A 12502-nucleotide genomic window follows, 5' to 3' on the forward strand; every position below is an offset into this window, starting at 1 on the left:
CCTCTCAGCCTTGCTTACCCAGGCCTCAGCGTGCGGGGAGACTCACGGCCCGGCGCTCTCTTGTGTTTGTTTTAACAGACTTTTGAATCGGAATAAACACCTTCAGGTCTCGGAGGCTTCTGGCTCTGAACTGCCTTCACTACTGTCGCCTTCTTCTGTCTAATGTGCTACAAGGATGAGCCCAGCATTTGGAGCTATGGAAGTGGAGCACTATTCCAAGGGAGTCCTGCTCGAGCCTTTTGTCCACCAGGTTGGAGGACACTCCTGTGTCCTCCGGTTTAATGACAAGACCATCTGTAAACCCCTTATTCAGAGGGAACACCAGTTCTATGAGACTCTCCCAACAGAAATGCGTAAATTCACTCCGCAATACGAGGGTAAGTTACCAAACCTTAGGATGGCGTTCGGCTTTTTCGTTCTGTAAATAGAAGCGTGCTGTGCTCTCTGTTATCTCTGAAATCTCTTCTGTGTGGAAGAGATTTTAGGGTTTTCTTTTCATGTATTTTGATGTTGTCTGAGGCAGGCTGTGGAGATGCAGGGTGGAAATGCTTGCCAAGTTGGTGTTTGGGCTGACTAACAGCATTAGAGTAGAGCAACTCTGCTGGTGATAGCCCATATATCTCCTTTAGGCACAGGTAAGTAGCTAACAGCTTGTGAATGTTTTCAGTAATTCTCTGCTGCTTTTTTTGTGGATTTCTAAGTTTGGAGGGTTTTTGCACTTGTTTAATGTTTGTTTACAGGGATTTGGTAAGATTGGTTGACAGTGTTTTGTGTAAGCTTAGTTGTGGTCTCTTGGTTTTGGATTTCTCCTCTGACTCTCATTTTGATTACAATAAATACATGTCAGTAAGGTGTTTTGTTGAATATTTGCAGTGTTGTTTCTGCCATTAAGGAAATGAAAATTCATGGCGTTTAGGTAGGCAAGGATCAAGTAGCCGTGATGAGGCTGAGTCAGATGTTATGTATAAGTGGAAATTCCAGTTCTCCTAAGCATTGCGCTAGTTAACAGAAACACTTTTCTTTCTCTTCATTATTCCATCAACTACTGCCTGGTGATTAGTAAATGATATGTCTGAAGCACTTTTTTTTAATGGAGTTGCTTTTTAAAGCACATAGATTTTTAACATCTATAAGGCTTACGAAGTTTTGCATATTGTTTGTGAAACTGACGGAAGACTTCAGAGGAGATGTTTCAAACTTATACTCCCTGCACACTTACAGAGACTTTTTGACATGTCTAACTTCAAGTTCTATTGGACTGGAAGAAAATGCGATCTTTGAATGATACCTCTCAAAATGTAATAGAACAATTGTACTAGTGTATATGGCTTTTGGGGGAGTGTGGGGAGGGATGTAGGGGTAAGGGGCCTCACTTGGTCCGTCTCTGTTATTTTTTCCAGGATAAAGCCAAAGGCCATTTGCTAGCGGGCTCCCCCCCTTTTTCCTGTTGTCCTTTCCTTTGTGGCAGCAAGACTGTCAGTCAGAGCTTCTGCGCTCCCTGCCCCAGCTACTGTAGGTCTCGGAGCCGCCTGCCCAGCTCAGAAGTGCCAGTCTTTCGCCAAGACCTCTCCCCTCTGGCCTAGTGATGGGCTGCAAGAACTGTGCAAACTGATTGATATGAGAATAAAGAGAGAGGACTGAAAAACAAAATTAAGAAACAATTCAGAGAATTGTTATGGCTTCATTAACCACTGAAACTTCCTAATGTAGCACTGAGCGCATCTCTGTCAGAGCGCTCCACTAAGACTCTTAAGATGCAATGCAGTGCTCTAGAGACTCTTGAGGGGAGGATGAGAAAAAAAAAAATGCTTTCAGGGTTCACCATGTTTCTGTACCGCAAACAGATCTGTTTTGTATTGCATTTTTGTTACTTATTTCACAAGATTGCTGCATAACCAGTATCAATAAAATATATTCCAAAAAGGAGAAGAAAATGTGTAATTAAACGTGGTGATTCTAAGTGGAAGCTTTTGGACTAGTTTCTATTGTAATGTGACATTTTCATTGTTTTGCTCTACTTGCAAATCTTTCCTTTCCCCTGGGGATCTCTTAACCAAATGTTGTTTGGATAAGTGCTTTTTGCTTTGCTGTCATGCAAAACTTAAAGCTTTTGGTGTAGGTTTTTTTTTGTGCAGGTCACTTTTCAGTGCAAGATGTTAACAAATGTTTTACATTTTGCTTAGGGTCAGACCAGTCAGGTTTTCTAAACTAATAAAAATTTTTATTAATTGAAATTGTCTCCTGTTATTATTTGATTCTTACTTGACTGCATCAGAGAGAAAAGAACATTTTGTATCATTGTTTTGTCAATATGATAAATTGTCTTTTGCGAGGTGTTATTTTTGTCTAGGTCTTTTGATATTTGTTAGGTTGGCAGATGAGGTTTGGCCTGTGGCAAGATAGAAACTAAGGACCAGGGTAAGAGAAAAAAACCAAAAGTTGCTATATTCTTAGTGTAAAATCATGTGTTCTAAAAGGCTTGCTTGTCACTTCAGCAATTCATAACTGTCTACGTCCTTTCTCTCTTCAGGTGTGGTGTCAGTGAGCTTTGAAGAGGATGAAGATGGAAACTTATGTCTAATAGCATATCCATTAAATGGGGACCACGATAACTTAGAAAACTTAGATAATTCTGACTGTGAACCCAAAAGTAAGCTGTTGCGATGGACTAACAAAAAGACAATGTTGTTAGAAAATGAGAAGATATCTAAGGAATGGGTCCGACAGCACAGGAAAGAGGAAAAAATGAAAAGGTGAGTTTGATAGGAGGAACTGGAATGCAGAGCATTGAAGCATAACATTTTTTTGCTGTCAAATTAGGATCTGATCTCCAGAATTCCAGAGAATTCTCCAGAACTCTTAGCTTTCATTTTCTTTTCCTCTTGTTTCTTCTGTGTTTCCTGACCATCTTCATTGCGGAAAGGTCCAGTAGTAAAAGTAATATGTCCTCAGCCCAGTAGTGCGTTGAGTCTTTCCGTTATTTTTTGCTGTGGTCAATGGAGAAACATTTTCCAATGTTACTTTTGAAGTTTCTGAAAAAAAAAGAAAAAAATGAACTCATAACACCTGCAAAAGCACAATAGTTGTATAAAAACAAAACAAAAAATAATTCAGTGTTACTATATATGGCATACTTTGTAGGAATACTGTTTTATCCCTGTTAGTGACATTTTTTCCCTTTGTTCATTTATATGAATTGTGCCCACTGTAAACTGTGAGCTGTAATGTCTTGTGCTAAAAACAGTGACCTGAGCACAAAGGATAAATCTTAAAGCATATTGCTCTTCTTGTAATACTTCTATGGAAGTAATTCACATAGGTAAAGAATATATAAATAGAATTACTACATGTTTTGTAACATAGTTGGGTATATGCTAATTTATATTAATATGGAAGTAGCTTTATGGAGGTTGAAATACTACTGATGGGCAACTTGTCCAGTTGAACAGAAAGCAAAATAAAGCTTATGCTATCTGTTAGTGAAGGTGAGCAAAATAGTTTGTAAAGTTAAGTCCACTGACAACCCCTTTAAAGTGTTTATTTTTCTACTTCACCTCTAATTTGCTGCTTTTTGTTTTCTAGTCACAAATTGGAAGAAGAATTTGAGTGGCTGAAGAAATCTGAAGTCTTGTATTATACTGTAGAGAAAAAAGGAAATGTCAGTTCACAGTTTAAACATCATAATCCTTGGAGCATGAAATGTCACCAGCAGCAGTTACAGCGGATGAAGGAAAATGCAAAACACCGGAATCAATATAGTATCCTTTCCTGAAAATACCTCATAACAATGGAATGAGTAGGGCTCTGCTTTTTATTTCTTGAATGTGCCAGATAAAAGTACAGCACAGGCTTAACTGCAATCCAGAGAGACTCTCCGAAGCGATGATTTATTTGGAGACTTTGAAGGGATTGCCAGCACTTTTCCAGATCACGGGCTTTTCCAGCATATAATTAAGTAGCTAGGTTAAGAAATTCAGATAACTTCATTCAAATCTACAAATTGTGGATTAGTTAGTGGAAAGGTTTTACAGCATAGTGTGTTTGAGATCTTCCACATAAACAGTTTATTAATGAAAACTTTCAAAGGAGAAGAGTTCTGTCACTTTTTGTTACTGTTTGGTATTGGTGATCTTAAAATAGTGTCATCTTTCCCTTTTCAGAAACTTCTTACTGTTGCCTTAAATATAGAGGATATTCCAATGCCTGGAGTTGTCTGCTTCTAGTAGTCTCTTTTTAGTGAGCCTTTTTGACAAAGGAAAGCTGAAGCACACTGTTTTTGTTCCCTGGAACTGTAGGTAAACATCTCTACCCTATGCATTCGGGGTCGGGGACCAAAACCAGATCATGCTGTATTCAGGCTTGGATGCAACTGATAAATCCTGCAAAAATATTATGTCTATATACTTAGGTAAACAAATGCCTCATGGGTGAGGAATGGATTTACTAGAACATCTCTAATTAAACTGTTCAAAACAATAGAAAGCATTTCATGGCTGGTATCCTCACTGTTTCACTGCAGATGATTACTAAATTGCGTAGGTAGAAGTGTGTGGTATCTCTGGAACAGTATTACTACATATGTTCTGAAGTGCTTTTTAACTTCTGTGTTTCAGAGGTGGTATGAAAATGCTTCACTGTTTTTTGAATGGTAAATGAAGCACACAAAATCTTCATTTCCCGCAAAAATAGTCTCTTGCTAGGCAGGAAATACTTCATAATACCAAATCAACTGCCAGATTATATTTCTATATGACTCTGGTTACTTTTTTTTTTTACTTATGTAGAAATTCTCCTGTTTTCTCTAGAGACTCCATTCTGCTTTATGCCAAGTATATGTAATTTTTGATAGGCTATTATATACTGGGCATGTTTTGGGTGTGCTTAAGGTTAAGACTGTGACACTATAAAATCTGTGATAATGGTTTTAAAGCCTGTATTCCTCATTGTGAGGGTTGTTCCTTAACTAACCAGAATTCATTTTGCTGGAAAACCTAACATCTCGATACAAAGTACCATGTGTGTTGGACCTTAAGATGGGAACCCGACAGCATGGGGATGATGCATCAGAAGAGAAGAAGGCGAATCAGATTCGCAAGTGTCAGCAGAGTACATCAGCTGTTATTGGAGTCCGAGTTTGTGGCATGCAGGTGAGAGGAAAACTAATTACATGTAAAGCAATGGACTTGCACCCATTTCTGTTAGTGGGGTTTTTGGCTCATGTAGTCGCTGATGTGTTGCTCTCCTTTAGATGCCGTGCTTCATTTCCTTCAGTATGGGGGATGAGGCTTTTGAGTATCACTTACCAGTTGAAGGTGGCAGCATCAGCAGGAGCAACCTGCAACACGTGCTGTGCATTGGTGAATGCGTTCTCTCAGCACAAAAACAGTCTCCTTCACAATAGCAGCAATTCAAAACTGTAGTAAAATTACTGGTTCAATTAACATTCCAGGATAGCGTAGGAACGGAGGGTCTGCCAGTGCATGCAGTTTGAATAAAGCATGTGGCAATGTGCCACAATATTAAGAAGCAATCAGTTCTATCTTGTTGACTTTGAGAAGCCACAGATCTTTCACTGCTTAAAGGAGACTTGTTGCAAAGTGCAGACAAGAAGTGGCTTGGTAAATGTGATAACTCATGGTCAAATAAGGAGATAGAGTTGCGTGGACTTTCACCTGAGTGTTTTGTTTACTTGTTTCTGTATTCCTAGAGTGGCAAATGGGAAACAACTTGTTTGTATTTGAGGCTTTTCTGAAGCCTCTCTCCTCCCATCCGGTAGATTCCAGGAATGCTAGCAGTGTTTGCTAGGACTTGTTCCACATCATGAGTGTTGGCATGTTTGGTGTTCAGCTCAGTGTTTAACTTCAGAGAAAAGCACAAGGCAGGAACGGAAGCGTGGGAGCTGCATTTCTAACCACAGTGTGCTGGGATTTGAGCTTCTCATTGCTCACCTTCCAGTGTAGACCTGTGCTGGAAAACAAAGAGGAAACTTTGGAGGCACCTGCAATCCTTACTTGACCCAGACATTTAGAAACTATCAAGCTGTATGGTGTATAGACTACTCTCCTATAAGAAGGAATTTTCCTGCAGATTGCCTCTGACTTCTCTAAATACAGAGGCCTATGGGGCACACCTTAGTTTTATATAGGGAGTGTTTGCTGTCACTTAGAGCTCAGCATTCTGGGAATCAACTGGTACACCTGTGAGCAGAGGCAGATAACGAGCTGAATGAATGGCTGTGGCACAAGTTGTAGCTTGACTTTGAAGATTTTGGCCGCAGCTTTCCTAACCTCACTTAAACTGCTCATTCCTACATTCGTGGTGGAAAAGCTCAAATCTAAACTGAAGGAATTTTCCATTTCCTTCATTCCTCCGAGTTCCATAGACACTGCTGGATCTGTTCTTGTTAGCAGTTTCTGTACCTGCGAGAGGAATTTTAAGAGAGTAGTATGTCATCTTGTAATAGCTTTCTGTAGCGTATCATTTTTTAGTTTTTTCCCCTTCAAGGCTTTGAGTCAGTACTACCAGCAATTTTAACTATTCCTTTTCTCTTGTCTTGTGTTTGTATGTGCAGGTCTACCAGGCAGGCACGGGCCAGCTCATGTTCATGAATAAATACCACGGAAGAAAACTCTCAGTCCAAGGATTTAAAGAAGCACTTTACCAGTTCTTTCATAACGGCAAATACCTGCGCAGGGAACTCTTTGAATCTGTTATTAAAAAACTGACTGAACTCAAGTCTGTCCTAGAGAAGCAGGAGTCTTACCGCTTCTATTCGAGCTCCTTGCTGATCATTTATGATGGAAAGGAAAGACAGGAAGTTGCTGTCGACTCAGACCCAGAGGACTTAGAGGACCTTTCAGAGGAATCTTCGGATGAGTCAGCAGGAGCATATGCCTACAAACCAACTGCTAGTACTGTTGATGTCCGTATGATAGACTTTGCCCACACAACCTGCAAGTACTATGGAGAAGATAGCGTGGTGCACGAGGGCCAAGACACGGGTTATGTTTTTGGACTTCAGAATTTAATAGATATTATTAAAGAAATAAGAGACGAAAGTGGTGAATAAACAGTGTGAATGCACATCAGTAGAAAGCACTATTGTGACTCTTTGTATTCCAAAATTATTGGCCACTTTCTGGTGGTAGGAATCTCTACAGGCTCTGCAGGGATGGCCCCGTCAGAGTCAAACTTGTTCAGAGGGCATTTACTTACATTGGTGCTGGACCTAGCACTGGCAAAACTTGGTATCCTTATTTATTTTAACTTTCTTAAACATTCCATATTTGATTACTCAGATACCTCTGTTATCCCTGTGTGTATACGTTCCAATAAAATTCTTTTTGTTCATTGTAAGTGATGCTTCTGTTGTTGCTGGTGACTGAGGAGGAGATGAAGCTCAGAGATCTTTCTGGTGGTGTAATGCAAAAGCAGTGTCTAAACAGCAAGGCCTGCCTGCCTCGTGAGGCTGCGTGTGGAGTAGCACAGCTCTTCTGGGCCTCTTGTCAAGGACAATGAGCAAGTCCACCAGAGAGCCACCAAGTTGGCCAGGGGCTGGAGCACCTGCCCTTTGAGGAGAGGCTGAGGCAGCAGGACCTGCATGTGCTAGGGAAAAGATGGCTCAGAAGGACCAAACGGCAGAAGGTTGGGGGAGAGACCTCCAGAGGAGGTCCCTTCCAGCCAGAATGATGTGACTTTGATAAGTGAGAACTTCTCTTAATCTCCAACAGCCTTTTTCCTGCTGCAGGATCTTATAAACTAGATCTCGTGCTGTGTAACCCATTTCTAGAGAGCTACTGACATTTTTTTAATCTCGGCTGAGCCAAAACATGCGTAAGAAACTCCTACAGGATTAGCTGCAATGGCAGGGACTAGGGGAGAACTGCAGAGCCTGAAAGGTACCCTAAGCAGCTTAAAATGTTACTTGGGACAAATAGATGGGAAGGAGGTGTCAGAAGGTGAGAGGACAGTGGGTAACTGAAATAGAGTAACTAAACCTCTGGGGTGTCTTGAGAGGCATGCTCATTTATCTGACCATTTTTAGATAGTTAAATGACTTCTCCCCTTGTGAAGCTTGTAAGTCACTGTGATGGTGGAAACAAAAACTGCGTGTGGAAGTGCTGAGGTAAGTGTGGGGGTGGTGTTGCATGTTACAGTTGCCACGGATGAAGTGGCAAGTTTGTGTAGAGGCGAAGAGCCTAGGGAGGCAGGAGATGCTGGGATCTTCTGATCTTCTCCCTGGCCCATCCTTCGGCCTCCTGCAGGCATGCCGAGGAGAGGAGAGGTGGGATGTGACGGGAAGGCTGCAGAGCTGCTGGTGGGAGGTCACCCTTTCCGGTCAGCTATAGCCCTGCAGCTTTAGTTTCGTATTCCCCAGCTGTTGCTATCAAGTTCTCCTGATCAAAGTCTCTGAGGGCTGTCCTGTGCTCTCTTGTACTTTTTGAAGAGGTTTTTTACCTTTGCTCTTACAACATTAGTTTGTGGTTGGTTTTTTTTGTTGTTGTTGTTGTTCTGTAGTGTTCTGGCACAAACTGATGTCAGCATTAAACAGGTATTTTTACATCTTGCAGTCACCTCGCTATTTTATGTTCGCACGTGGGGCATTTTCCCCATGAGGTAGGTTTGTCCATCCTGAACTTGTCACTTGTTGGTGCTTCATGAGTCTGTGGTGCTGGGTGCAGCTGGTGAGGGCCCCGTGAGCTGCTCCTGGCACTGCCTCTAAAAACCCTTGGGAGAGCTGTTGCTTCTTTTCCATCTATACTTTGGGCAGCCATGAGGGAAGAGACTTCCTGCCTGCTGTCCCCGAGATGAGATGTGCCGTAGGTGTGAGTCAGCGTGCCCGGCACACGGAGAGGGGCCGCGGCTGCAACGTGATGTTTCCTTTTCGGTTCTCCTGCTTAGGATGCGATGCCCTCTGCTAATGAGCTAATGACGAGCCTCTTGGCAGGCGCTATGCCTGTGGCTGGTGCTGCATAGCAATAAGCCTGCCTGTGCAGATTCATCTGATACACGGTTTGACTTTGTAGTCTGAAATTAGCAGGGATAAAGTCCTCTAATGTACTCCTGTTACGTAGGAACTCTGGAGGGAATTCATAAAATCCGATGAGAACAATCGCATTTGCTCTGATGCAAGCTGCCTCCAGAACAAGTCCTCTTTGTTCCGCTGCCTGCGGACAGAGCCCTGGGTACGGGCAGGGAGCTGCCCCCGCAGGGGTGCTGCCCGCGGTGTAAGCTTGGTCCAGAGCTGGTCTTGGGCTGGTTGGTGTCAGTAGCCAGACCCGGAGTGCACGGGGATGCGTATGTGATAGTAACCATAAAACCCCGGGTGGAATGGGTGCTGCTGTGGGAAGGCAGGGGGGCAAACCTGGGCCCCGGTCTGCGCTGCCAAAATCCTTTCGCCGATATTCTGTGAGGATTAGTGGTGGCTGTGCCAGCGCTGCGAAGCAACAACAAGGTGTTTGGGAGCTTCCTGGCCCTGCAGCAGCATGAGGCGGGGACAGAGATAACTTTTTTTTTTTTCTTATTATTATTTGTTCCTTTAAAAGCTGCAAGAGCAAAATGTCAGGAGGAAAAAACCTCCCTCACCTACCTGCAGGTTGGTCTAAACCACAGTCATCCTGGCCCAGACCATGTCCTTGAGGGTTAAAGAGGGGTTGACCCCCCCCATGGCGAGTCCCTCCAAATGACACATTATCTCACAGAGTTCATGAGCAGGTTTGTTTTCCTTCCGTGCTGTTCTGCACAAATCCCTCCAAAGCAGTTCCTTGTGTTTGTGGGAAGGCAATTGCGTAACTGCCAGCCTCAGACACGCTGGGGTGGGAGTGGGGTTCCTGTGTCCCCTTCCCTGCAGATGGCCGGGCCACCCATCACCCCTGTGCCTGGGCTCCTCGGAGGGGACAGGACTGGGGCGAGCGGGTTATGGGGCTCAGGGAGGGTATGTGTGGTTGCTGAGGGGCCTGGGGGTCGCTCACACGTTGGGGCATGGTGAAGGACAGAGCGATGGAATAACGGCGGAGCAGCAGCCGGGCTGGGGAAGAGGCTTGAGGGATTTTCTGTTCCTGTTTTTCCTCCATCAGTGCCAAGCTGACCTTGGAGGAGAATGCTCTGGAGATGTCCCTCCGGGCCAGGGCTGGCAGCAGGGCGGTTAGGAAGCAGCCCAGCCTCCATGCCCCCGTGAGCAAAAACCTCCAGCAGTCTCTGGGGCAATGCGTGCTGTGGGAACCGCTGCTTTTGCCTCCACAGAGAGCACTTTTCCCTCCGGGGATGAATCCTGCCTTCGCTGCGTGTGTTCTGAGTGTGGCTCCCCGCAGCTCTGGTCCTCCTGGGGCAATAAAGTCCCTTCTAGCCCTGGCAGCGCTGGCGAGAGCACTGGGGACAGCCGGGCTGGCTCTCCAGTGTGTCCTGGGGAGCGCTGAGCCCTGGCAGAGGCACCTCCATGGGGCAGCCCTACCGCTGGATGAGGGGGACGGGGAGCTGGGGCATCCTGCACCCCAGCAGGGACACCCTGCTCTGTGGTCGCCGCAGCCCCCCTCCCCTGTGGAGGGTGATGCTGAGCGCACGTCCCTGTTCCCGGTGGCTCCCGCGTGTCTGGTCTCCTCCCTGGCTGCTTCCTGATGCTCGGAGAGGACCCACCTTTTCCTGCCAGCCCAGCCCCAGCAAGGCCATCGCCCAGGGTGGCCGCAATGGGCTGAGCCTGACCCTGCACGGGGGATTTGCAGCGGCTGGGTTGGGCAGCCATGGGTGGTCCAGCCCCACTGCCCAGCAGGAGCATGATGCTGTGCCAGCCCCGGGCTCATGGGGAGCTGGCCTTACATAAATAGGTCACTTCTAGCCCAAAACTGGGGTGGCTGCTGGGAATGGCCACGGGTCAGCTGGCCAGAGATGAAACGTATTCCTGCAGCCAGTGATGACTTCCCTGGTGAATTGAGCTCCGCTTGGATGGTGAAGAACTGGGGACCAGGGCGGGGGGCTGTGGATCTGCCAGGGCATTTTGGTGGGTGTCCTCCCCGCCATTGGGGCTGGGCAGGGCAGAAGTGAGAAGGGGCAGGAGGACAGCCCATGGCCCCTCTGGAGGAGAGGACACCTCTGTCCCTGCGCTGTCCCCATCCTCTGCTGCTGCCTCTTGAGCAGCCGCTGGATTTCTTCCCCCGAGCTGGGTCCCTGCCAGCAGGGAGGGACACACAAATGGCTTTTATGGAGCAAGAGCAAAATATCTCCTCGTGGCCGGGCAGCAGCACCCCCGCAAGGCAGTGGCCCAGTGTCACTGTCACCCCTCCTCAGGGGAGAACGATGCGCCTCACTCACCCCATGGCCCCAGGGCTGCAAAGTGTCCCAGCAAGGCACAGGGCATGTCCCGCTGCCCCAAGCCTTGCTGGGGACACGGTGGCTCCTAGTACACAGGGCAGAGGGACCCTGTGCCCTCGTGGCTCTGTGGCACCCACTGCCCTGGGGACAGTGGGTGCTGCGCGTGGCCGAGCAGCTGTGCCTTCGCCATTTCTAGTGGTGGTGTGGTCAAGTTTGTGTAACTGGACACTAATCAAACTGGCTTTAAGCTGTTTCTATGGTGATGCCATAGTGGGGCTGGGGGCATGTGTCCGTCCATCCTATGCACGGGTCCATCCTCAGCACAGGTTGCCGAGGGTCCCGCGCTGCCCCTTGGCCAGCTGCAGCAGTGCCCCCGCCTGGAGCCACCCAGGGCAGGGCAGAGGGGACCGGGTACGGCTTGTGTCCCCAGTTGGGAGTTGCTGGGGGTGAAACCGCCTTCTCTGAATTGTATGGAAATGTGGGTTGGCTACGGGGTCTCCCGCAGCCGCCTCTCCCGCAGCCTTCTCCCGCAGCCTATGTGAGGGCAGAGTGGGGTGCCCGGAGCCAGCACCCTCCGGTGGGGATCCCCGTCCCAGCACCCCTCGCCTGCCCCCCAGGGCCTGCTGTGGCCACCCACCAGCCAGGCAGCGCTGGCCCTGCGGGGTCTTTTCAATCTCCCTTCGAAAGGGAAGCAGGGGAGCTACTCCAGCCTGTGGGGACAGGATCTGTCGCTGCGCCCTGGGCAACCCCTTGTCTTTGCAGCTCTTCCCCAGCTGACACACGTGCAACGGGGAGAGGACGTGGGAAGGGTGATGTTGGGCAATGCAGCGTTGGCTTGGTTAGAGACATGAACCCAAGAGCGTGTCTCCTTCGCCTTGGCAGCCCTGCAGCGGGAAGGACGGCGTGGGGAGCTCGGACCTCAGTGCTGCACATTGTGGTGCACCCTGTGCTCTCGCTACCGAGCACCTTACCCCGAGTCCCCCTCCCTGTCCCCCTGTGCAGCCTTTTGCCCGCACCCAGGTTCTACACCACAGGGTGGTGAGGCTGCTGAGCGGATGGCAGAAAAAGCAGTATTTTCCCAAAACGGCTGATCCCACGGCACGGCGTTGCAGCCTGCAGAGCTGCCCCGGTGGGGGAAAGCCGGGAAGGGTCGGTGCGGGCAGGCAGAGCGCATGGGCTGGTGAGGGGCTCCTCAGGT

At 47.2% G+C, this 12502-nt stretch overlaps 1 protein-coding gene across 1 annotated transcript; it reads left to right on the top strand.

Annotated features, from left to right (window-relative positions):
• Window positions 1-75: 75 nt before the first annotated feature.
• On the top strand, window positions 76-7356 carry IP6K2 (inositol hexakisphosphate kinase 2). The gene is made up of 5 exons (XM_009895742.1): window positions 76-377; window positions 2531-2753; window positions 3583-3758; window positions 4972-5147; window positions 6572-7356. Exons 1-5 carry the CDS (start codon window positions 176-178, stop codon window positions 7067-7069), a joined length of 1275 nt encoding a protein of 424 aa, XP_009894044.1. The 5' UTR covers window positions 76-175; the 3' UTR covers window positions 7070-7356.
• Window positions 7357-12502: the final 5146 nt, after the last annotated feature.

The sequence above is a fragment of the Charadrius vociferus genome, unplaced genomic scaffold, assembly GCF_000708025.1.
Source record: "Charadrius vociferus isolate BGI_N301 unplaced genomic scaffold, ASM70802v2 scaffold512, whole genome shotgun sequence".
NCBI lineage: Eukaryota > Metazoa > Chordata > Aves > Charadriiformes > Charadriidae > Charadrius > Charadrius vociferus.